Genomic DNA, 24,800 nt, shown 5'->3' on the forward strand with positions numbered 1-24,800 from the left:
TGCATTTACTTTTTGTTGACGGATGCTTTTGCACTGCAACTTCAGAGCTGAGTTGTTGCAACAAGACCGTATGGACCACAAACCTAAAATATTAACTATACGATTCTTTACCAAAAAAAAAAAACAAAAAAAACAAAAAAAAACTTGTCAATTCCTGAACAACCATACAATGTGCGGTCAACAAATGAATGCTGAATGTAGTAAAGTGCTTTATGAAAAAATTTCGACTGGTATTCAAATGGCCTGGGTCCGAAATCTGCTCCTAATTGTTTAAACAAATAATGATGATTAAGCAGAGAGATATTAGATAGATTACACAGATGATACACAGATCACATAGATAGTAGAGATAGATGGATAGAGGAGTTTAGATAGATAGATAGATAGAGGAGTTTGGATAGATAGATGATAGAGGAGTTTTGAGTGCTTATTACATGCCAGGCACTGTGCCAAGTATTATAAACTTATTCACTGTATCCAACAACCAATTCCATGGATAGCTACTAGTACTTCTCATTAAAGAAGAAGAAAATGAGGCTCAGGGAGGTCGCAACACCTTTGTGGTAGGGCCAGGATTCAAAGCAGGTCTGACCTACACCAAAGTTTGAGTTACCCACTATGCTAGAACACTCTTGAGATTTCGTTTCTTCATAAAATTAAGATTATTGGATGATCAAAGTGATTTTCAATCCATTTAGCAAGCAGAAATGTATATATTTATAAACATATATATTAAAATGTATATCTGGAACCTCAACATGCAGGAAGTCTACCCGGAGTTCTAGAATTTCGGCCGGCTGCCTCCTCCCTCCCCTCGGCATTCCCATCTGTCAGTCCTCTCCATGGCTCCGACCAACCTCACATCTGCCCCCGTGTTCCTCCTCCTCGGCCTGGTGGACGGAACAGACGCCCACCCGCTGCTGTTCCTGCTGTTCCTTGGCATCTATCTGCTCAACGCCCTGAGCAACCTGAGCATGGTGGTGCTGGTGAGGTGCGACGGGGCCCTCCGCTCCCCCATGTATTACTTCTTGGGTCACCTGAGCCTCGTGGACGTCTGCTTTACCACCGTCACGGTCCCCAGGCTGCTGGCCGGCCTGCTTCACCCGGGCCAGGCCATATCCTTCCAGGCGTGCTTCGCCCAGATGTACTTCTTCGTGGCTCTGGGCATCACCGAGAGCTACCTCCTGGCGGCCATGTCCTACGACCGCGCGACGGCGGTGTGCCGGCCCCTGCGCTACGGCGCGTTGATGACGCCATGGCGCTGCGCCGCGCTGGTGCGTGCGTCGTGGGTCGTCTCGCACCTGCACTCGCTGCTACACACGCTGTTCCTCTCCGCACTTTCCTACCCGCGCGCCGCCCCCGTGCGACACTTCTTTTGCGACATGGCGGTAATGCTGAGCGTGGCGACCTCGGACACGTCCGCCGCGGAGACCGCCATCTTTTCCGAGGGCCTGGCCGTGGTGTTGGCCCCGCTGCTCCTCGTGTTCCTCTCCTACGCGCGTATCCTGGTCGCGGTGCTCCGCTTGCGCTCGGCCGGCGGCCGGCGCCGCGTCTTCTCCACCTGCGGGGCCCACCTGGTGGCGGTGGCGCTTTTCTTCGGCTCTGTCCTCTCCGTGTATTTCCGGCCGTCGTCGACCTACTCGGCCCGCTACGACCGCCTGGCTGGTGTAGTCTACGCGGTCATCACGCCGACCTTGAACCCTTTCATCTACAGCCTTCGCAACAAGGAGGTCAAGAGCGCTCTGAAAAGGGTGCTCAGATGGAGGGCTGCACCCCAAGAGGCGTGAGGGCAAATCTGGCTCAATGGCATTTTCATAATAACAGTTACAGAAAAAAACCTTGTTTTTTGGCTTTCCAAAGCACTATTAATTTCGATGTACTCTGTCTTATTTGTTGTTAAATAAGAAATTAGACCTGAGGTAAATATGACAAAGTGTTTACTGTAGTGATGGATACATAGTAGGTTAAATTCTTTTCTGTGTTGTATGAATGTGTGAGATTCTACTTTTAAATTTTGGGTAAATGAAAAGACAGCAAATGAAGGTAGGGAAATAGTTTGTGAAGAGGGAGAAGAGTGTGACTAGCAGGAACCCAGTGGTTGGACGGGAAGCTTGAGAAACAATGGATGATTTATTTTATTTTGTTTTATCTTATTTTATTTTATTTTATTTTTCGAGATAGTGTCTGGCTCTGGTGCCCACGCTGGAGTGCAGTGGCGCGATCTCAGCTCACTACGACCTTCGCCTCCTGGATTCAAGCGATTCTCCCGCCTCAGTCTCCCAAATAGCCAGGATTACAGGCGCCTGCCACCACACCCGGCTAATTTTTTGTATTTTCTTTACTAGAGACAGGGTTTCACTATGTTGACCAGGCTGGTCTCGAACTCCTGGCCTCAAGTCATACCCCTGCCTGGGCCTTCCAAAGTGCTGGGATTACAGGCGTGAGCCTCCGCACCCAGGCCAGGGGAGGATCTTAAAGAGCTGTTGTTGGATGCCCCTGCAGACTCCTGAAGAAACTTCAAGATCCAGTTATTTTTTAACTGGCTTTTAAAAATTTAAATTCTTTTCCTAGATACTATGTCAACCATTTTTATTGTAAAAATTCAGAGTTAAAAATGAAGTTCTCTTTGACTACCACCCAAATCAACCTCCACTGCCATCCCAATTATCAGTTGAATCTCTTGCTCTCGCCTTCACTTTTGCTCTCTCGCTCCGATTTTGAAACAGTGTCATTCTATTTATATATATTCTGATTTTGAAACATAGTGTCATTCTATTTATATAATTCTGCAGTTTCCTTTTTTTATGAAACAATACATCTAGAAGACCTTGTCTTATTACCACCAATAGAATGCCTTCATTCTTAACTTCATGCTATACATTCCTATACTGTGGATCTTCCACAGTTTAATCAGTCCCTTATTGATAAATATTTATGTTTTTCTAATTTTTCACTATTGCAAGTTGTAATGAAAATTATTGCAATAAAAATAATAAAAGCTGGCCGGGCATGGTGGCTCATGCCTGTAATCCCAGAACTTTGGGAGGCTGAGGCAGGTGGATCACCTGAGGTCAGAAGTTCAAGAGCAGCCTTGCCAACATGGTGAAACCCTGTCTCTACTAAAAATACAAAAATTAGCTGAGTGTGGTGAAGGACGCCTGTAATCCCAGCTACTGGGGAGGTTGAGGCAGGAGAATCGCTTCAACCCGGGAGGTGGTGGAGTTTGCAGTGAACCGAGATTGCACCACTGCACTCCAGCCTGGGCGACAGAGCGAGAGTCTGTCTCAAAAAAATAATATTTAAAATTTAAAAGCTAACATTTAATGAGAAACTGTCACATGGCAGGCACTTTTTAAAAGAATGTAATCACAAGGGAAGATTTTTTAAATCTTTCTAGAACTTCTCAAGTAAATTAAAAATTCGGAATAAGACTTTTCTAAGCAAAGACAAACTGCAAAAGCTAGCTCAATTATATATACACTGTCTGAATAGACCGTTAAAATAAATATTTGAGAAGGGAAAATGAAGACAATATAAACCAAAAAAAATCTCTAATGAAAGTCTTGAGGCCGACAATAAGCATATGAAAACATATTCAACATTCTTATTATTCAGGGAAATGCAAATTAAAATCATAATAAGATACTACTACATACCCATCAGAATATCAAATGTTAGAAACAGAAGATTGAGAATATCAAACGTTAGCAAGGATGTGGAGCAATTAACACCCTCATATATTGCTAGTAAGACTGTAAAAGAACAAAACTGCTTTGCGAACTGTTTGCAGTTCCCAACGTTTTAATATTTCCCCAGTCTACAGCACAGAAATTTTGCTCCTGAAGTACCCAAAATAAGTGAAAACAAATGTCCAACAAAAGATGTGTATTAGAATTTTCAAAGAGGCTTCAGTCATAGTAGCTAAAACTGAACAACCCAAATGCTCATCAGCAGAAGGAGTAAGTCAACTGCGGCATCATCATTTCAATGGTATACAATGCAGCAGTGAAAAAGATTGAACTCTGATGATTCACACGACATGGATACATCTTTAAAACATGATTAGTAAAAGAATCCAAAAAATATATATATTGTATGATTCCATCTATTCAAAGTTCATGAGCCAGCAAATTCATCTCTGATGGTAGAACCAGAGTAGTCATTACCTCTGGATGTGGGTGGGGACTGACAAGGAGGGGGCACAAGGAAAATTTCTGAAGTGACATAAATCCTGTCGATCTGTACAGCGGTCACACGGGTGTCAAATTCAGCAAGCTGTACACTTAAGATTTGTGCACTCTAAATTATATTACAATGAAAAATCCTCGGGCGAAGAGGCTTTCTGGGGTTTTCAAAATTTCAAGGACCAAATACTCCCCTTTTCAGACTCTCAAGGAACAATCCCCAGGCTCTATGTGATGCATTCCAGAACCTAAAATTAAGTGAAATTAAAATAGCTACCTAATTTACTGAAGAAGAAAAATACAAGACACGAACAAAATTAGAGACCAGTTCCGTCTGTGAAAATGGATATCAAAATGATGTCTGAAACACTAATAATAATCCCATCTTTTCATATTTGAAATCACGCTAATATGTTCAATTTAAAAGTTTAGGATTACCTCATCAGAGGCAAAAAGGCTTCTTAACAAATCAATACCAGGTCCTGATCAAAGCTCAGAATAAAATGCAAAGCGACTTCCTTAACAAAATGTGTTAGAGTCAGCCAAGGCTGCACCTTATCCTCTCTCTGGATGAGAACATTCTTTAATTGTCTAAATGGCAATAAAATGGAAATTCGAGGACCCCTAGACAATCCTATTAAAAGATTTTGCTCTCCCTTTATTCTTTATCAACTATAATACCAGGTATAATATACGCTGCTCCCAGCCAGGATTCTTCAACGCATCCAACAGCTCCAGTACCTCTGGGCTCAGCAGTGGGTTGCTTGCCCTGGACCTGCCATCTAAGTCGCTGTCTGCCAGCAGCACTGAATGACCGCTGACAATGGAACAGGTTGTTCTCCTATTTATTTAGTTAGTTATTTAGAGACAGGGTCTTGCTCTGTCGCCCAGGCTGGAGTGCGATGACGCAATCTCAGCTCACTGCAACCACCACCTCTCGGCTTCGAGCAATTCTTCCGTCTCAGCCTCATGAGTAGCTGGAATTACAGGAGTGTACCACCACATTGGGTTAATTTTTATATATTTAGTAGAGACAGGGTTTCACCATATTGGCCAGGCTGGTCTCGAACTCCTGGCCTCAGGTGATCCACCCGCCTTGGCCTCCCAAATTGCTGGAATTACAGGCATGAGCCACCACACCTGGCCTGTTCTATTTTTAACAGCTTCACTCAGGATAGGTCATAGGGACATCTAAACAGCCTTTCCTTGTATCTTGAATAGGACACTGATAGGATGAATCAGCAAGAACAGCAAGAAGTATTAATTCTTTTTTCTTTTTTTTTTTTTGAGATGGAGTCTCACTCTGTTGCCCAGGCTGGAGTACAGTGGCATGATCTCGGCTCACTGCAACCTCCGCTTCCCGGATTCAAGTGATTCTCCTGCCTCGTAGCTGGGATTACAGGCATGCACCACCACACCCAGCTAATTTTTGTATTTTTAGTAGAGACGGGGTTTCACTATGTTGGTCAGGATGGTCTCGATCTCTTGACCTCGTGATCCACCTGCCTCGGCCTCCCAAAGTGCTGGGATTACGGGCGTGAGCCACTGCGTCTGGCCAAGCAAGCATTATTTCTAAACCAAAGAGACTTTGAACAGGGATTTGCAATTATTTCACAGTCTTCTACCTCATAAATATGAAGCCTATTTCTTGGAAGAGGTTTAGAGACAGTGGTGTCCTTGCTTCAGCACAATAGTTGGTCAATTCTGACTAAATCACAGTGCTAAAATTGGATGTCTCAGGCCCTAAGAAGGGCATTTTTCTGAGAATTTCCCAAAATATATAATTTAAAAATTATAAAGAGTCAACATCACATGTAATAGTGAAAATTTTAAACTATGAAAAAATTTTGACGGGGGTGGAGTTGGTGAGATGTTGGTCAAAGGGTGCAAAATTTCAGACAGTATTCCTCCTATCTAGGAGGAATAAATTTAAAAGATCACAACATGGTGACTGTAGTTAACAATATATTGTATTCTTGAAAAATACTAAGAGAGTAGATGTAAAGTGTTCTCACCACAAAAAAGATAACTATGTGAGGTAATGTATATGTTAATTAGCTAGATTTGATCATTCTGCAGTGTATACATACTTTAAAGTATCATGTTGTGCATGATCAATACATACAATTTTATCTCTCAATTTGAAAAACATAAATGCATCAGAAAAAATAATTTTGGAAGTAATCAAAATGGAGGATGTTAATCAAAAGCAGCATTGTCCACTAGTAATAAAATGTAAGTCACAAATGTGAGTCACATAAGTAATTTTAAATTTTCAATAAACACATTTTAAAAGGTAGAAAGAGCCAGGCACACACCTGTAGTCCCAGCTGCTCAGAAGACTGAGGCAAGATGATTGCTTGAGCCCAAGAGTTCAAAGCTATAGTGTGCTATGATCAGGTGTGTGAATAGCCACTGAACTCCAACCTTGGCAACATAGCAAGACACCATCTCTAAAAACATTAAATGGCTTTTTCCTTTTTAGAAGCAGATGAAATGAATGTTAATAACTTTATGTGGTATAAATACACCACGGAATATTACGCAGCCATAGAACAGAATGAAATAATGGCCACAGAAACTTGGCTGGAGCTGGAGGCCATTATTCTAAGTGAAGTAACTCAGGAATGGAAAAACAAATATTGTATGTTCTCACTTATAAGTGGGAGCTAAGCCATGAGGATGCAAAGGCATAAGATTAATAATGGACTCTGGGGGCTCCGGGGCAAAGGATGGGATGGGGGATTGTTAGGAATAAAAAGTTCCTAGTTCCTCTTCAAAGTTTCTCTTTGTAAAGAACAGTAAGTATTAAAAATAGTAGTTCCTCTTAAAACTCCCTTCAAGTTTTCCTTGCTTGCTTTTTATGTTACATACCAATGAATCTTTTATTTTACTAATGACATTTTGTTGTACCCCAGATAGCTGTTGAAAATAGTAAGGAAATGAGTATATCCTATGTCCTTGTACTTTAACCAGGACCTAAATTGTTTGTTCTAGTCACCAGTCTGCCTAGACATTGCCCAGACATGCCCAGACATGTTCCAGCTTGCAGCCTATGCGTCTTCCTTATTTGGAAATGTTATTGTCATCCTAGCTTTCCATAAGCAACTCCCCTTCCTTTCCTTGTTCCCCATTGTGCACCTTTACCTATTTAGGAAAGTCTTGCGTTTTTAGCCAATCAGGATCAGTCTAGATTGTGCGGTCCAGCTCCAGCCAATGTCCTCCAGATAGGACATAGCAGTAGGGACCCAGTGCATCAGGTATAAGAATCCCTGCTTTCTTTTGTCTGGTGTGCTCTCGTGGCAATCTGGCTTGCAAGCAGCACCCTTCTGCAGAAGTAAAATTGCCTTGCTAAGAAATCTTTTGTTCGAGTGCTCATGTTCTTTGCGACTCCAAGCTTTCATTTCCAACAGGGTGAGGGATGAAAAAACTACATATTGGGTACCATGTACACTGCTTGGGTGACAGGTGCACCAAAATCTCAGAAATCACTAAAGAACCTATCCATGTAACCAAAAAACACCTATATCTCAAAAACTATTGAAATTTAAAATAATTTTTTAAAAATAACGTTTTTAAGCCAATATATCAAAAATATCATTTCAACAAATAACCACTATTTAAAATTATTAATGCTATAGTATACCTCTGTTTTCCTTGCTATCTTCAATATCCAGTATGTTTTTATACTCACAGAATATCTCTGTTTGAACTAGCCTCTTTCAAGTGCTCAACAGCCGCATGTGGCTACTGCGTTACCCAGCACAGATGTCCAGCAGATCTAAGGCACAACTTCTCCATGGCCTATTCTATATCCAGTTAAAATGAAATGTAAACATTTTAAAGGGAGTAGCAGGGCTGAAAAATGGAAACTAGTAAGCTGGTGGCTCACGCCTGTAGTGGTGGCTCCCAGCACTTTGGGAGGCCAAGGTGGGTAGGTCACCTGAGGTCAGGAGTTCAAGACCAGCTTGGCCAACATGGCAAAAACCCATCTCTACTAAAAATACAAAAATTAGCTGGGCATGGTCGTGGATGTCTGTAATCCCAGCTACTTGGGAGGCTAAGGCACGAGAATCATTTGAACCCAGGAGGTGGAGGTTGCAGTGAGCCGAGATTGTGCCATTGCACTCCAGCCTGGACAACAGAGCAGGAAAAACAGACTTTCATCTCGAAAAGAAAAGAAACTAGTGCCATTAGCATGCCAAGTTTTGAGAAATTTCTGGATCATATGAAGCCAATGCGAATCAGATTGAGGAAAAATTAATCAGGGTAATTGGCTCTCACACAACACAAGCAAAGGAGAGGCCTAGAAAACAAATAGCCCGTTTTCCCCAGAAGTGCTAGACTACCCTCCAATCCAGAAAACAAAAATAGATGGTATGGCCTGGGCCCTGGCTGGAGAAGAGGCCACTGGGCTGAGTGAATGTGACAAGCCCCCACCCCCACTGCCTTCCTTCCAAGAATACGAGAAGCGTGGGTGACCCCGAGGCCCCGCCGGGCCCCAGACCCCACCCAGCAGCCCCACAGCCAAGCTGGCAGTAGCACTAGGCAGGTCACCCTGAAGACCCTCCAGCAGTGAACCTTCTGGATAGACATCGACCCCAAGGAGACAGTGAAAGCACTGAACGAGAAGACTGAATCTGAAAAAGGGAAAGATGCCTTTCCTGTAGCAGGTCAAAATTAATTTAGGCAGGCACAATGCTCAGTGATGATACTGCTCTCAGAGAATATAAAATTGATCCGAAAAACTTTGTGGTGGTTATGGTAACAAAACCCAAAGCGGTGTCAACGCCAGCACCAGCTAAAACTCAGCAATCTACACCTGCCACCGCTATGCATTACTTCTGCCGCTGTGCACTACTTTTCCTGCTGTGCATTACTTCCCCTGCTGTGCACCACTTCCTTCGCTGTGCACTACTTCCTTCGCTGTGCACTACTCCCTCAGCCGTGCATTACTTCCCCTGCTGTGCATTACTTCCCCCGCTGTGCACTACTTCCTCCGCTGTGCACTACTTCCTCCGCTGTGCAGTACTTTCCCTGCTGTGCACTACTCCCTCAGCCGTGCACTACTTCCCCTGCTGTGCACCACTTCCCCCGCTGTGCACTACTCCCTCAGCCGTGCACTACTTCCCCTGCTGTGCATTACTTCCCCCGCTGTGCACTACTGCCCCCGCTGTGCACTACTTCCTCCGCTGTGCAGTACTTTCCCTGCTGTGCACTACTCCCTCAGCCGTGCACTACTTCCCCTGCTGTGCACCACTTCCCCCGCTGTGCACTACTCCCTCAGCCGTGCACTACTTCCCCTGCTGTGCATTACTTCCCCCGCTGTGCACTACTTCCTACGCTGTGCACCACTTCCTTCGCTGTGCAGTACTTTCCCTGCTGTGTACTACTCCCTCAGCCGTGCACTACTTCCCCTGCTGTGCACTACTTTTCTGCTGTGCATTACTTTTCCGCTGTGCACTACTTCCTACCTGTGCACTACTTCCTACCTGTGCACTACTTCCTACCTGTGCACTACTCCCTCCGCCGTGCACTACTTCCCCTGCGTGGACTACTTCTCCCACTGTGCATTATTCCTCCGCCGTGCACTACTTCACTTGCCGTGCACAACTTCCTCTGCTGTGCAGTACTTGCCCCGCCATGCAGTATTTCCTCCGCCGTGCACCACTTCCCCCACTGTGCACCACCTCCTCGACTGTGCACCACTTCCTCGACTGTGCATTATTTCTCCACTGTGCATTACCTCCTCCACAGCAACAACTGTGGCTCAGGTTCCACCCTGTCCCTGCTTTGGTTCCCAGTTCCACACCTGCGCCCATCACTCCAGCATCAGCGACAGCATCTTCTGAACCTGCACCTGCTAATGCAACTAAACAAGAGAAAGCTGCAGAAAAACCAGCAGAGAGGCCAGTGGCCGCTAGCCCAACATCCACTGACGGGACTTCGGAAGATTCTTCTCATCAAACCCTTCTGAAGATGCGACATGTGCACCTGTGACAGGTCAGTCTTAGAATATGGTAACTCCAGTCATGTCAATGGGCTATGAAGGAGAGCAAGTAATTGCAGCCCTGAGAGCCACATTCAACAACCCTGACAGAGCAGTGGAGAATCCCTGAAGATGGAGAAAGTCAGACTATGGTTGACCCCCCTCAAGCAGCTAGTACTGGGATTTCTCAGTCTTTATCAGTGACTGCAGTTGCAGCAACTATGACAGCTACGACTACATCCCCCTGGAATTTTTACAGAATCATCCTCAGTTTCAGGACACCTCCTGGAATTTTTACAGAATCAGCCTCAGTTTCAACAGATGAGAAAAATTATTCAACAGAATCCTTCCCTGCCTCCAGCATGAGTACAACAGATAGGTCCAGAAAATCCTCAGTTACTGCAGCAAAGTAGCCAACACCAGGAGCATTGTATTCGGATGTTAAAGGAACCAGTTCAAGAAGCTGGTGTTCAGCACTTTGGGAGGCTGAGGCCGGCAGATCACTTGAGGTCAGGAGTTCGAGACCAGCCTGGCCATTATGGTGAAACCCCCATCTCTACTAAAAATAAATACAAAAATTAGCCAACACCAGGAGCATTTTATTCAGATGTTAAACGAATCAGTTCAAGAAGCTGGTGTTCAGCACTTTGGGAGGCTGAGGCTGGCAGATCACTTGAGGTCAGGAGTTCGAGACCAGCCTGGCCAACATGGTGAAACCCCGTCTCTACTAAAAAAAAATACAAAAATTAGTCAACAGCAGAAGCATTGTATTCAGATGTTAAACGAACCAGTTCAAGAAGCTGGTGTTCACTTCTACACTGCTGGTGGTAATGTAAACTAGTACAGCTGTTATGGAAAACAGTGTGGAGAGTCCTTCAAGAACTAAAAGTAGATCTACCATTTGATCCAGCAAGCCCACTCCTAGGTATCTTACCCAGAGGAAAAGAAGTCATTATTCAAAAAAGATACTTGCACGCGCATGTTTATAGCAGCACAATTCACAATTGCAAAATCGTGGAATTTTGCACAGCCGTAAAAAGGAATGAATTAGTATTTGCAGTGACTGGATGAGATTGGAGGCTATTATTCTAAGGGAAATAACTCAGGAATGGAAAACCAAACATCATATGTTCTCACTCATAAGTAGGAGCTAACCTATGAGGACGCAAAGGCTTAAGAATGATACTATGGAATTTGGGGACTCGGGGAGGTTGGGGGGGTGAGGGATAAAAGACTACAAATAAGGTGCAGTGTATACTGCTCGGGTGATGAGTGCACCAAAATCTCACAAATCACCACTGAAGAACTTACTCATGTAACCAAGTACTACCTGTACCCCAATACCTTAAGGAAAAATTAAAATAATAAAGAATTGAAAAATTAAAATTCCTTTCATTGAAAACAAAGAAGTTAATGTTCCAGGAGGAAGTGGTGGCAGTGGCAGCGGAGAAATTGCAGAACCTTCCAGAGTCACGTGAACTACATTCAGGTAATGCCCCGGGAAAAAGAAGCTAGAGAAAGGTTAAGGGCGTTAGGATTTCCTGAAGGATTTGTGGTACAAGCATATTTTGCTTGTGAGAAGAATGAGAGTTTGGCGGCCAGTTTTCTTCTACAGTAGAACTTTGATGAAGACTGAAAGGGACTTTTCTGCATCTCACACTTCACATCAGTCTGTTACACTCACTTGTCCACTGGATTATTTGGGATTAGTTGGGCTTGTATCCACAATACTTGGTATAAGGAGGCAGATTGTTGAGGGTGGGGAAGGACGGATGTAGGATATTGGGCAGGGATAAATACACTGCATGTCTCTTCAGTTAGCAGATGCCACAACTCCATACAGGGTATAAAATATTATACAACCAAACATCAGGTTTTGCAGGTCTTTATTTCTTCTATAAAACAGGAGGTAATTTTTCCTAGGTTTCAGTCTTTTTAGTACCAGACCCAGAAACGTAGTGTAATGCCCTGCTTTATATTTCCTTGACTTAACATTGGTTTCAGAAAGAATCTCAGCTATCTAGAATTTACAGTCTCTGTTTCATGGCAACACTGGATAATGGCTTTGTGAAATTAAAAAAAAAAAAAGTAGCAACTCTAGACAGAAATGCCAAATTATTGTTAATTGTTGCCGCTTCAAAAATGAGTATAAAATTCATGTGTAAGGAAGCCTATTATTTCATGCTAACTACTTGGGGTGGGAGGGGAGAAAGGGAACTTTTTCTTAAAATAAAAATAATGACTGCTATTTTAAAATTTCTTGATCATTGAATGTGAGATCCTTCTAACATGATTGGAGAAGCTGTATGAGTATAGGCAGAGTTATTGTTCTGTTTACATTTTTGTTTTGTTTTGTTTTGGAGGAAAATTGATAGGTGTCTAATTACTGTTTACCTCTTTCTTATGTTGCAGTAAAAGTTTTTTTGGTTTTTTGTTTTTTTGGAGACAGAGTCTTGCTCTGTTCCCAGGCTGGAGTGCAATGGTGCAATCTCGGCTCACTGCAATCTCTGCCTCCTGGGTTCAAGCGATTCTCCTGCCTTAGCCTTAAAATTAACTTATAGAAAGTTAGTAAACTTGATGCACTCTAACCAACCAAGGAATTAGTCAAAATTAAAAACTCAAGAATTTAAAAGTCATAATATTAAAAATGGTATGTAAAATTTTATTTAACAATAATAAAGAAAAATATGTCTTATGGTAATAAATGCAGATAGCATGCTTTATCTTTTAATAACAAAGTTGAATTTAAGGCAAACGGCATTACAGAGACCAAAATTCACTGCTATAATAAAGGAGATAAGCTGGGCACAGTGGCTCACACCTGTAATCCCAGCACTCTGGGAGGCCAAGGCGGGCGGATCACGAGGTCAGGAGATCGAGACCATCCTGGCTAACATGGTGAAACCCCGTCTCTACTAAAAATACAAAAAATTAGCCGGGCGTGGGGGCGGCATCTGTGGTCCCAGCTACTCGGGAGCTGAGGCAGGAGAATCGCTTGAACCCAGGAGGCAGAGGTTGCAGTGAGCTGAGATCACGCCACTGCACTCCAGCCTGGGTGACAGAGCGAGACTCTGTCTCAAAAAATAAAAATAAAAATAAAAAGAGATAAAAAGATTGTTTTAGGGTAAGGCAATGCATAATACCCTTGCCTTATAACATATGTCATAACATATTTTATATATTGAGCCCGGGAGGCGGAGGTTGCAGTGAGCCAAGATGATGCCATTGCACTCCAGCCTGGGTGACAGAGCAAGACTCATTTTTAAAAATAATAATAATAATAAAAAAGAATACAAATTGACCAATGTTGGAAACTTACTCATGCCACAAGTAGAGATAAGAGTTTTAAAAAGATTTATAATCCTTTGGGTATATACCCAATAATGGGATTGCTGGGTCAAATGGTATTTCTGGTTCTAGATCCTTGAGGAATCGCCACACTTATATGAATATAACATAACATAATTATGAGTGTAATTTGAGTAATATCTACTCAAATACATTCAGTGCAATCCAAACAAAATTCCCAATGGAATTATTTTTGTGGAGATGGACAAGTTTATTCTCAAGTTCTCTTGAAAGACAAAAAAGGTAAAATTTATAAAAAATATTTGAAAAATAGGAACCATAAATTGGTTGTTTGTCTACCAAGTATCAATACATACTTGAAAAAACCCAATAATTAAAACAGCATCTATTTATTCAGGAACAGGAATTGACAAAAAAGATCAATTGAGTGAAAAGAACATTAAAAATAGTCCTGTGTATGTGAGGATTTGTTTTGTGATTAAGAAAATCAATGGGAGAAAGGATATACTACCGGGGAAATTGACATGGGAAAATATTAAATGAAAATTTTGCAGTACAAGTAAAATTATATTTTAGATGGTTTAAAAAGCTAAGCTTAAATTACAATCTATAAAATACTGTAATATAAAATAATATTTATAATTTATGCAAAACGCAGAAGCTCTATAAAAAGATTGACATATTTGACCAGATAGAAATAGGAAAGTTTTTTGGGACAAAAGATAACAGAAATTTGAAAAAGAAGTAACAGGCTATAACACATCTAATAAACACAAGATTGAAATTTAAAATATACAAAGAGCTCCTATAATCTAATAAAAATAAAACACACCTGAATAAAAGTGTACAAAGAATATTAACAGAAAATTCATAAAGAATAAACAATATAAGAAGATGTTCAGCTTTAGTGTTAACCAGGAAAAAAACTTGAAAAATCCTGGGCACGGTGACTCACACCTGTAATCCTAGCACTTTGGGAGGCTGAGATGGGCGGATCACTTGTGGTCAGGAGTTCGAGACCAGCCTGGCCAACATGGTGAAACCCCATCTCTACTAAAAATACAAAAATTAGCCGGACATGGTGGCACATGCCTGTAATCCCAGCTACTTGGGAGGCTGAGGCAGGAGGATCACTTGAACCCAGGAGGCGGAGGTTGCAGTGAGCCAAGATCATACCATTGTAGTCTAGCCTGGGTGACAGAGCAAGACTCAGTCTCATAAATAAATAAATAATAAATAAATAAATAAATAATTCCACAAGCCAGGCATGGTGCCTCATGCCTGTAATCCCAGCACTTTGAACGGCCAAGGCGGGAGGATCACTTGAGGCCAGGAATTCAAGACCACCCTGAGAAACATAGGGAGACCTCATCTCTACAAAAAAAAAAAAATCTTAAAAATTAGCTGGGTATAGTGGTGCATGCCTGTAGTCCTAGCTACTTGGGAGGCTGAAGCAGGAGAGTCCCTTGAGTCCAGAAGGTTGAGGCTACAGTGAGCCATGATTGTGCCACTGCACTCCAGCCTGGGCAACAGAGTGAGACCCTGTCTGAAATAGAAAATAAAAATAAATTAAAAAAAATTTTTTTTTTTTTTTTTGAGACGGAGTCTGGCTCTGTTGCCCAGGCTGGAGTGCAGTGGCCGGATCTCAGCTCACTGCAAGCCCCGCCTCCCGGGTTCACGCCATTCTCCTGCCTCAGCCTCCCGAGTAGCTGGGAGTACAGGCGCCCGCCACCTCGCCCGGCTAATTTTTTTTGTATTTTAGTAGAGACGGGGTTTCACCGTGTTAGCCAGGATGGTCTCGATCTCCTGAACTCGTGATTCGCCCGTCTCGGCCTCCCAAAGTGCTGGGATTACAGGCTTGAGCCACCGCGCCCGGCTAAAAAATTTTAAATTTAAAAAAAAATAAATTAAAATGATTCTACAGTCAAAGCAAAACCGAGTAACATAACAAAATCCTGTGATAATTTAAGAATGTGGGGCACGAAGACCATCTAAAACAATCATTCTTAAACTATGTTTTTCCAGGATCACCTTGGGAAGACAAACAGGAAGTCTTAGCCAGGTCACCAAGACCCCCTTCCCTAGTTCAACTACTCAGCTATACTTCATCTCCACTATATATTGAAACATTATGCAAGATGCCATTTCAACAAAAGTATTTATGGTGAGGAAATAATCTAGAATAATATTCCAATATTAATGTCAATATTTTACTGGATAAACTGTGTAATAGCTCCAAGTGTTATCATCAGAGAGATAAGAAAGTTTTCTTTTGATGAATGATTCTGCCCAGGGCTCCCTTCATGTCTCTGTTCCTCAGGCTGTAGATGAAGGGGTTCAGCATGGGGGTCACCACAGTGTACATCACAGCCATGACAGTCTCCTTTAGAGTAGAACTATTAGCTGATGGGCATAAGTAGAGACCAATAACGGTCCCATAGAACAGTGACACCACAGAGAGGTGGGAGCCACAAGTAGAGAAGGCCTTGCAGATACCCTTAGGCGAAGGGACCTTGAGGATGGAGGAGACAATCCGTGCATAGGACCCAAGGATGAGTAGGAATGGGATGACAAGAATCAGCCCTCCCATGATAAATATCACCAATTCATTAACTCGAGTGTCAGAGCAGGCCAGCTTCAGCAGAGCAGACATATCACAGAAAAAGTGGGGGATCACATTGTCTGCACAAAAACACAACCTGGCCATGAGTAAAGTGTGTAACATGGCATGGAAGGTGGTCAGCACCCAGGACAGCACCACCAGGGCGAGACAGAGCATGGGGCTCATGATGGCGGTGTAGCGCAGGGGGAAGCAGATGGCCACATAGCGGTCATAGGCCATGGCCACAAGAAGGAAGCTCTCCAGGTCTCCAAAAAACAGGAAGAAGTACATTTGGGCCAGGCAGTCCGCATAGGGGATGGATGGGTCGTGGTTCTGCATGTTCTGCAGCAATCTGGGCACTGTGACCGAGGAAAAGCAGAGGTCTGAGAAGGACAAGTGGCTGAGAAACAAATACATAGGCATGTGGAGATGGGAGTCCAGGCGAATGAGGACAATGACGAGGAGGTTCCCCAGGAGGGTGGTAAGATACATGGCCAAGAACAGGGCATAGAACAGGTTTTGCTGCTCTGGCTGGATGGGCAGGCCCAGGAGCAGGAACTCTGAGATGCTGGTTTGATTTCGCCCCATCATGCTCTGTCTCCAGTATCTTTAAGAGAATATAATAGTGTCCTTCAAAAATCTGAATTTTAAAATGGAGATATTTGTGTGACACTTGGTCTGTTTGGCGTTTTGCAAAAATTCTTTATTTAACTGATATTAAAATAATTATCATCTCTATACCACGAATATTTATAATAAGAAACGCTATAATCAGAAATGACTTATTTAACTTTATCTTTTTTCTCTTCATTTATCTTTAACATGTAACAATATTCCATCCTTTCTAAAATACTCATCTATTTACTTCTGAAACATAAAATGTGTTGGTTTCTCTCTTACCTGCCTGGCCGGTAACTGCAGTTGGCTCCTCCTCTGTCAGTATCTTACATGTTGATATTCCTCAGGGAGTTTTCCAAACTTCATTTTTTTTTATAATTCTGCATAATGCCCAATAAAAACACATCTACTCCAATGGCTTTAACTGCCATTTAAAACTCAGGTATAGACTGGACGCAGTAGCTCACACCTGTAATCCCAGCACTTTGGGAGGCCGAGGCACGTGGATCACCTGAGGCCAGGAGTTCAAGACCAGCCTGGCCAACATGGTGAAACTTCGTCTCTACTAAAAATACAAAAATTAGCCTGGTGTGGTGGTGGGCACTTGTAATTCAGCTACTCAGGAGGCTGAGGCAGGAGAATTGCTTGAACCTGGGCGGTGGAGGTTGCAGTGAGCTAAGTTTGTGTCATTGCACTCCAACCTGGGTGACAGAGTAAGACTGTCAAAAAAAACAACAAACAAAAAACTCAGGTGTTCAGATGTAGCATTCTCTAGTATACAGAACTTGGTATCCTGAGTCTCAATAATTATCATCTCTTGCGTGGATCACAGGCATCTTCGGCTCAACAGATCCTAAATGCAATTCTGATCTCACCCTGTTCCTCTTCTAACTCCATCCTCCTCCACTCTCTCATGTTTAGTGAATGGATTCCAGGCTCAAGTCAGAGGCCTGAGGTTTGATTTCATTAATTCATTTCTCTCACAGTCAACATCCAATCTAGCAAGTCCTATAGATTCTGCACTTCATCCTCTTTCTAATTCATACACTCCTTATCCCAACTACCACTGCCCTAGACCAGGTGGAAATCTTACCTGGACTATTGAAACTGCTTCTCAATTCATCTTCCTGCCCCTGTGCTTCAACAACCTTCTCTTCCAACAATCTTCATTTACTCTGTGGCATTCTGAGATGAAAATCTGATCATCCCTCTCTCCTGATTAAATATTTCATGGATTATCATTGTTCTTAAGATAAAGGCAAAATTCCTTTCAAGAGCACAAAGGATGTTTCATTACCTGACCCACACCTGCCTCCACAGCCTCATCTGGCCCCACAATGACTCTTGCATCCTCTTTTCAGCAATGCTGGACTTACAAGTCATAATTTCCTGCCTCCAGCCTTTCATACTTGCTGTTCCTCCTACCTAGCACCTGTCCCCCCTATGCCCCATCTTCATCCGGCTCATTTTCACTTATCCTTCAGGTCTATTACATGTAAGTTGCTCAGCTAAACCTTCCCTGTGTCTCCATAAACCAGGTGAGACCTGCTTCTACATTTCCGCAGCATCTCATACTCATCCGGTAGCACTCCATGCCTTTGATCCGCTGTTGATAGATGACTTCCTTACCAGACTGTAAATGCTATGCATGAAAGGCCATGTCATAACCACGGCAGGGCAGTCACGGCACTTGGTGTGGTGCCTGGATAATGCAGATGTTTTCTAAATAGTTGTTGGCTGTTTCTCAGGCTGGAATGTGCATTCCTCCAACTTAAAAAGCAGCAAATACCCATTAGAATAACTACTTCTGCTAAATCCTCCTGGAATAAGAACTCATTACCTTTACCAATTTAACACTACATTTTGACACTCTGTTGCTGACTTCACCAATGTAATTTTGTGCCTGGGAAAAATATTAGGGTATCTCAGATATTCTACTCTTTTCACAAATACAAATGACCCAAACCAAACATTCTGGTGCTCAAATCTACTTCATGTCATTGAAATTGGTGTGGGAAAAACAAATATGATAATAATTTTATAAATCTGGGGGCAAACAGAAAGAAGAAGGATAATTTCTAACCTCAAGCCCTCCTTTGAGTTTGTCTTCAGGTAGCCATATCCCATGTGATGGTTAATTTTTATTTTTTTTAATTTTACTTTAAGTTCTGGGATACATGTGCAGAACTTGTAGATTTGTTACATAGGTATACCTGGGCCATGGTGGTTTGCTGCACCCATCAACCAGACATCTAGGTTTTAAGCCCCACGTGGATTAGGTATTTGTCCCAATGGTCTCCCTCCCTTTGGCCCCCACCCCCCGACAGGCCCTGGTGTGTCTTGTTCCCCTCCCTGTGTCCATGTGTTCTCACTGTTCAACTCCCACTTATGAGTGAGAACATGAGGTTGTTTGGTTTTCTGTTCCTGTGTTAGTTTACTGAGAATGATGGTTTCCAGCTTCACCCATGTCCCTGCAAAGGACATTAACTCATTCTTTTTTATGGCTGCATAGTATTCCATGGTATATATGTGCCACGCTTTCTTTATCCAGTCTATCACTTGGCTAGGCTCTGGTACCAAGTTTTGGTCAAATGCCAGTTCTAGATATTGTGGTAAAGGTATTCTGTAATATGATTGACGTGTAAATCAGTAGACTTTGAGTAAAGCAGACTCCCCCTATTACGTGATAAGCCTCAGAGAATTAGTTGAAGGCCTTAAGAGAAAAGACCACAGTCTCAGTCTCCTGAAGAAGAAAGAATTATGCCTTCAGACTGCTCAGACTCAAGACTGTAACTTCAACTCTTCCTTGGGTCTCCAGCCTACTTACCTGCTCTGTGGATTTCAGACTTACCCATGCTCACAATCTTGTGAGCCTATTTCTTAAAAGAATCTGTGTGTGTGTGTGTGTGTGTGTGTGTGTGTGTGTGTGTGTCTTGATAGATACAGATAGGTAGGTAGGTAGGTAGATAGATAGATAGATAGATAGACAGATAGATAGATAGATGTAGAGAGAGAGATAATGATAGATACATGATAGATAAATAGATGGATAGATACATAGAGATAAGTAGATGATGATAGGTGACAGACAGATGATAGATAGATAGATAGATAGATAGATAGATAGATAGATAGATAGATAATAGATGATAGATAGGTAATAGATAGATAGAGGTAGAGAGACAGATTAGAGAGAGAGAGAGGTAGATATAGATAGATGGTGATAGATGCCAGATGGATAGATGATAGATAGATAGATAGATAGATAGATACATAGATACATAGATACATAGATAGATACATAGATAGATACATAGATACAGGTAGAGAGATAGATTAGAGATGATACATAGATTAGATAGATAGATAGATAGATAGATAGATAGATAGATAGATAGACAGATAGACAGACAGACAATCTTATGGTTCTGACTTCTGGAGAACCATAAAATTATCTGTAAAGCTTCACAGATAATTTTAAAACAAAACAAGGCTTGAGAATGACTGCATTAAAGCACACCACACAGAGCTGTCATTATACCAAAATGATAGGATCTTGTGAGGATATATTGCACAATAAGGAATATGTGTAAGTGCTATCATTACCAACGACTGTAACTGGAAAACATTAGTTAAAATACTTCTAGAATGTTGGAAAGTCATGGGAGGCAAAGACATAGAAAAGAGAAAAGTTATTATGACTGAAAAAATATCCTGCAGAACATCATACACCTGGGAAATCAAGACCCTCAGGCTGGAAGGACACCAAGAATCAGCTCATTCACCCTTCTGCCCAACTCACCCAACATCTGACAGTAACTCCAGCGTCCTGACCTGAGATCCTGCTCCCTTTTATCCATTACGACACGTAAAGTAACAGTCTCTGTAGTCGCCCCCTGTGTCTGGACCACTCCTTCTCACATCTCCCCTTTTACCCATCCCTGAGCCTCAGGGACCCTGCATCCCAGAGGAATCTAGATTCCGGAGTAACTCATTAAAGACAAAGTAATTACCCTGGACCTCTCTAGAATAAATTTGCTCAGACTCCTGCAGCAGTGACTAATTACTGTACATGTCATCTGTCACTGTATTCAGTCACTGATCGCACCTGACTCTATTTAGGGATATCATGAGGATGGAGCTCATGAATGGATGCTTAATCACTGCCTGCCTAGGAAATGGTAATAGTCCTGTGTGGCTGCAGCCTACATTTTGGGATATGAAAAAGAATGGCCAAAAAGACTGTGAATGGCCTCATATATCTTAGATGTACAACATTTACACAATAAGCTGACACAAAAAGACAATGGTCTTTTTTTTTTTTTTTTTTTTTTTTTGATGAAGAAAGCAATAACTTCATTTGATTGGAGAATTAGATTTTCTGGGTGTATATCTCAGGTGATAAAAAGTGCTATACTGTTACCTTCTATATTTATTTATTTTATTTTTTATTATACTTTAAGTTCTAGGGTACATGTGCACAACGTGCAGGTTTGTTACATATGTATACATGTGCCATGTTGGTGTGCTGCACCCATTAACTCGTCGTTTACACTAGGTATATCTCCTAATGCTATCCCTCACCCCTCCCCCCACCCCATGACAGGCCCTGCTGTGTGATGTTCCCCACCCTGTGTCCAAGTGTTCTCATTGTTCAATTCCCACCTATGAGTGAGAACATGCGATGTTTGGTTTTCTGTTCTTGTGATAGTTTGCTGAGAATGATGGTTTCCAGCTGCATCCATGTCTCTACAAAGGAAGTGAATTGTGGAAGACAGTGTGGCGATTCCTCAAGGATCTAGAACTAGAAATACCATTTGACCCAGCCATCCCATTACTGGGGATATACCCAAAGGATTATAAATCATGCTGCCATAAAGACATGCACATGTATGTTTATTGCAGCACTATTCACAATAGCAAAGACTTGGAACCAACCCAAATGTCCATCGTTGACAGACTGGATTAAGAAAACGTGGCACATATACACCATGGAATACTATGCAGACAATGGTCTTTAAGCAGAGTAACCTCTATGAAAGATACACGCTTTGTAAAGATATCCAGGTGGTAGTCTCTCAGTAAAACTCAACTTCCCATAAAAATACCCCAGGATCAGACTTCTGTGACGCAAACATAAGCAGATATATAGAAAGGAGACAAAAAGAAGAAAAAATGAGCTCTCTCAGGTCATGCTCAATTCTTCCTCAGGCCAAAATAGAAAAAGAAAACCAAATTCCCACCCGTTCAGTTACTTTTATCTCCTTATCTCTCTAGGAAAACTTGACAGCACTCATCACCACCATCGTGCTAACCGCTCTCCATCTATGTCAGATTACCTCCTAATGCCATGTTCTTCCCATCCCTACAATTGCTCACAAGGCCACAGTGGACATTTGTATTTTTTTCTTCCACTATCCATTCTACGTTCCCCTTTCTTTTGGCCATTATCAGCTGGGTGACATTCTCTACACAGTGGTAACAGTGCGAGCTTTCATCCCTAGGAAATCTGCATCCCATAAACCAAGTTGTTATAGCTTTTATTAACCTTTATTGATGGGCATGGTAATACTAAGTGGCAACCAAATAATTCTCCAGGATTTTAGACATGGCTCTCTCTTCTCCACTTGTGTAGAACAACCAAGTTTTCCCCTGGTAATCAATATCAATCACACTAGGCAGAATGACAACCCTACTCTTTGTATATTGGCTTACATGAGTACCGAAAAATGACTGGGTGGTAGGCTTAACCTCCAATTCAGCGAAGCCATTGTTACATCCCTTGGTAGAAGAACGCATCCCTTGAGATCCATAGGAGACACTTAAACGATGCACTATTTTAGGTTCTCTTAGCCTCGTCTGGTATTTCAGCCACAGCTGAAGGAACCAGTTCTGCGATGGCTTCAGCGAGCTTTAGTGGATGCAACTGAAAGCACCTCACCTCCTTGCTGCTGCATATCCTCCTTGCCTCGTTCTCTGGGACTTGTACGACCCCACAGATGTCATGGTGAATCTTTAGCACTCACACAAATATGAAGGCCTGTGATCCACTTTGAACTCATTGTTGTAGAGTGTTAGATGTAAATCGAGGTTCCATTTTTATTCCTTTTGTATATGGAAACCCAATTTTTCCAGCACTGTTTGTTGAAGACTCATCTTCACTGAATTGCCTCCGTACCTTTGTCAAAAATCAGTGAATGATACATGAGTAGATCTATTTCTGAACTCCTTATGGTATTATATACCCTCAATACTGATCTATATTTCTATCCTTTGTCTAATACTACACTTTCCTCATTATTATAACTTAATAGTTAATTTGGAAACGAGACAATGTTAGTCTTTCTACATTGTTCTCCTCTTTCAAAATTGATTTTGGGTGTATTTGTCTTTACATATAAATTTTATAATCAGATTGTCAAATCATGCACAAAATTTTCTGTTAGAATTTTTATTAGAATTTTGTTAACGCTCCAGATCAGTTGCTGAAGAGTCAACATCTTAAGAGTGTTAAGTCTTCCAATCTGTAAAAATATTGTATCTACCCATTTCTTTTTATTTAAGTTCTGGGGTACGTGTACAGGATATGCAAGTTTGTTACATAGGTAAATGTGTGCCATGGTGGTTTGCTGCACATATCAACCCATCACCTAGGTATTAAGCCCAGCATGCATTAGCTATTTTTCCTGATGCTCTGCCTCCCTTCATCCCACCCCCAATAGGCCCCAATGTATGTTGTTCCCCTGCCTGTGTCCACATGTTTTCATTGTTCAGCTACCACTTACAAGTTAGAACATGCAGTGTTTGGTTTTCTGTTCCTGCGTTAGTTTGCTGAGGATAATGGCTTCCAGCTCCATCCATGTGCCTGCAAATGACATGATCTCATTTCTTTGTATGGCTGCATAGTATTCCATGGTGTATATGTACCACATTTTCTTTATTCAGTCTATAATTGATGAGCATTTGGGTTGATTCCATGTCTTTGCTGTTGTGAATAGTGATGCAATGAACATACTCACATGTGTGTATCTTTATAATAGAATGATTTATATTCCTTTGGGTATATACCCAGTAATGGGATTGCTGGGTCAAATGGTATTTCTGTTTTTAGGTCTTTGAGGAATTGCCACACTGTCTTCCACAATGGTTGAACTAATTTCATCCCCACCAACAGTGTAAAAGCATTCCTTTCACTCTGCAGCCTCACCAGTATCTGTTGTTTCATGACTTTTTAATAACTGCCATTCTGACTGGCATGAGATGGTATCTCATTGTGGTTTAATTTGCTTTCTCTAATGATCAGCGATGTTGAACTTTTTTTTGTATGTTTGTTGACCACATGTATGTCTTCTTTTGAGAAGTGTCTGTTCATGTCCTTTGCCCACTTTTTAATGGGGTTTTTTTCTTGTAAATTTGTTTAAGTTCCTTGTAGACTCTAGATATTAGACTTTTGTCAGAAGGAGAGATTGCAAAAGTTTTCTCCCATTCTATAGGTTGTCTGTTTGCTCTGATGATAGTTTCTTTTGCTGTGCAAAAGCTTTTTAGTTTAATTAGATCCCATTTGCCATTTTTTGCTTTTGTTGCAATTACTTTTGACATTTTCATCATGAAATCTTTGCCTGTGCCTATGTCCTAGATTTTCTTCTAGGGTTTTTATAGTTTTGGGTTTAAGCCATCTTGAGTTAGTTTTTGTATAAGATGTAAGGGATCCAGTTTCAGTTTTCTGAATATGGCTGGCCAGTTCTCCCAACACCATTTATTAAATAAGGAATCCTTTCCCCATTGCTTGTTTTTGCCAAAACTTTAGAAAGTCAGATGGTTGTAGGTGTGCAGTCTTATTTCTGAGTTCTCCATTCTGCTCTATCAGTCTGTGTGTCTGTTTTTGTACCAGTACCATGCTGTTTTGGTTGTTGCAGGCTTGTAGTATAGTTTGAGGTTGGGTATCTACCCATTTCTTAAGTTTTTGATTTCCATAACCAGTGTCGCAGTTTTCATGTCATAGATCTTACACATATTTTGTAAGAGTTATACTTATTTAATAATATGGTGCTACGTAAAGAGTACTTTTTTCAACTTCTATGTGTTCATTGTTATTTGA

General features: G+C 41.8%; 3 protein-coding genes and 1 pseudogene across 3 annotated transcripts in view; 2 read left to right on the forward strand and 2 right to left on the reverse strand.

The window, feature by feature from the left end:
- The window catches only part of LOC105471866 (olfactory receptor 3A1), a 48,602-nt gene extending 47,443 nt beyond the window's left edge, over positions 1–1,159 (reverse strand). The window contains exon 1 of the mRNA XM_011724658.2: positions 1,038–1,159. The gene's annotated coding sequence lies outside the window, so the exon portion shown is untranslated. The remainder of the gene's footprint in view (positions 1–1,037) is intronic.
- On the forward strand, positions 788–2,220 carry LOC105471860 (olfactory receptor family 1 subfamily R member 1). The gene has a single exon (XM_011724644.3). It carries the CDS (start codon positions 843–845, stop codon positions 1,785–1,787), a length of 945 nt encoding a protein of 314 aa, XP_011722946.2. The 5' UTR covers positions 788–842; the 3' UTR covers positions 1,788–2,220.
- Positions 2,221–8,739: 6,519 nt separating this feature from the next.
- Positions 8,740–11,809, forward strand: LOC105471872 (UV excision repair protein RAD23 homolog B-like; annotated as a pseudogene).
- A 3,573-nt stretch (positions 11,810–15,382) lies between these two features.
- On the reverse strand, positions 15,383–16,675 carry LOC139359314 (olfactory receptor 1E1). The gene has a single exon (XM_071081937.1). It carries the CDS (start codon positions 16,673–16,675, stop codon positions 15,731–15,733), a length of 945 nt encoding a protein of 314 aa, XP_070938038.1. The 3' UTR covers positions 15,383–15,730.
- Between the last annotated feature and the right edge of the window lie 8,125 nt (positions 16,676–24,800).

The sequence above is a fragment of the Macaca nemestrina genome, chromosome 17, assembly GCF_043159975.1.
Source record: "Macaca nemestrina isolate mMacNem1 chromosome 17, mMacNem.hap1, whole genome shotgun sequence".
Lineage (NCBI taxonomy): Eukaryota > Metazoa > Chordata > Mammalia > Primates > Cercopithecidae > Macaca > Macaca nemestrina.

Excerpts from the sequence above, each read along its gene's own strand:
- LOC105471860 (XM_011724644.3), top strand. The coding sequence starts at position 843 with ATGGCTCCGACCAACCTCACATCTGCCCCCGTGTTCCTCCTCCTCGGC.
- LOC139359314 (XM_071081937.1), bottom strand. The coding sequence starts at position 16,675 with ATGATGGGGCGAAATCAAACCAGCATCTCAGAGTTCCTGCTCCTGGGC.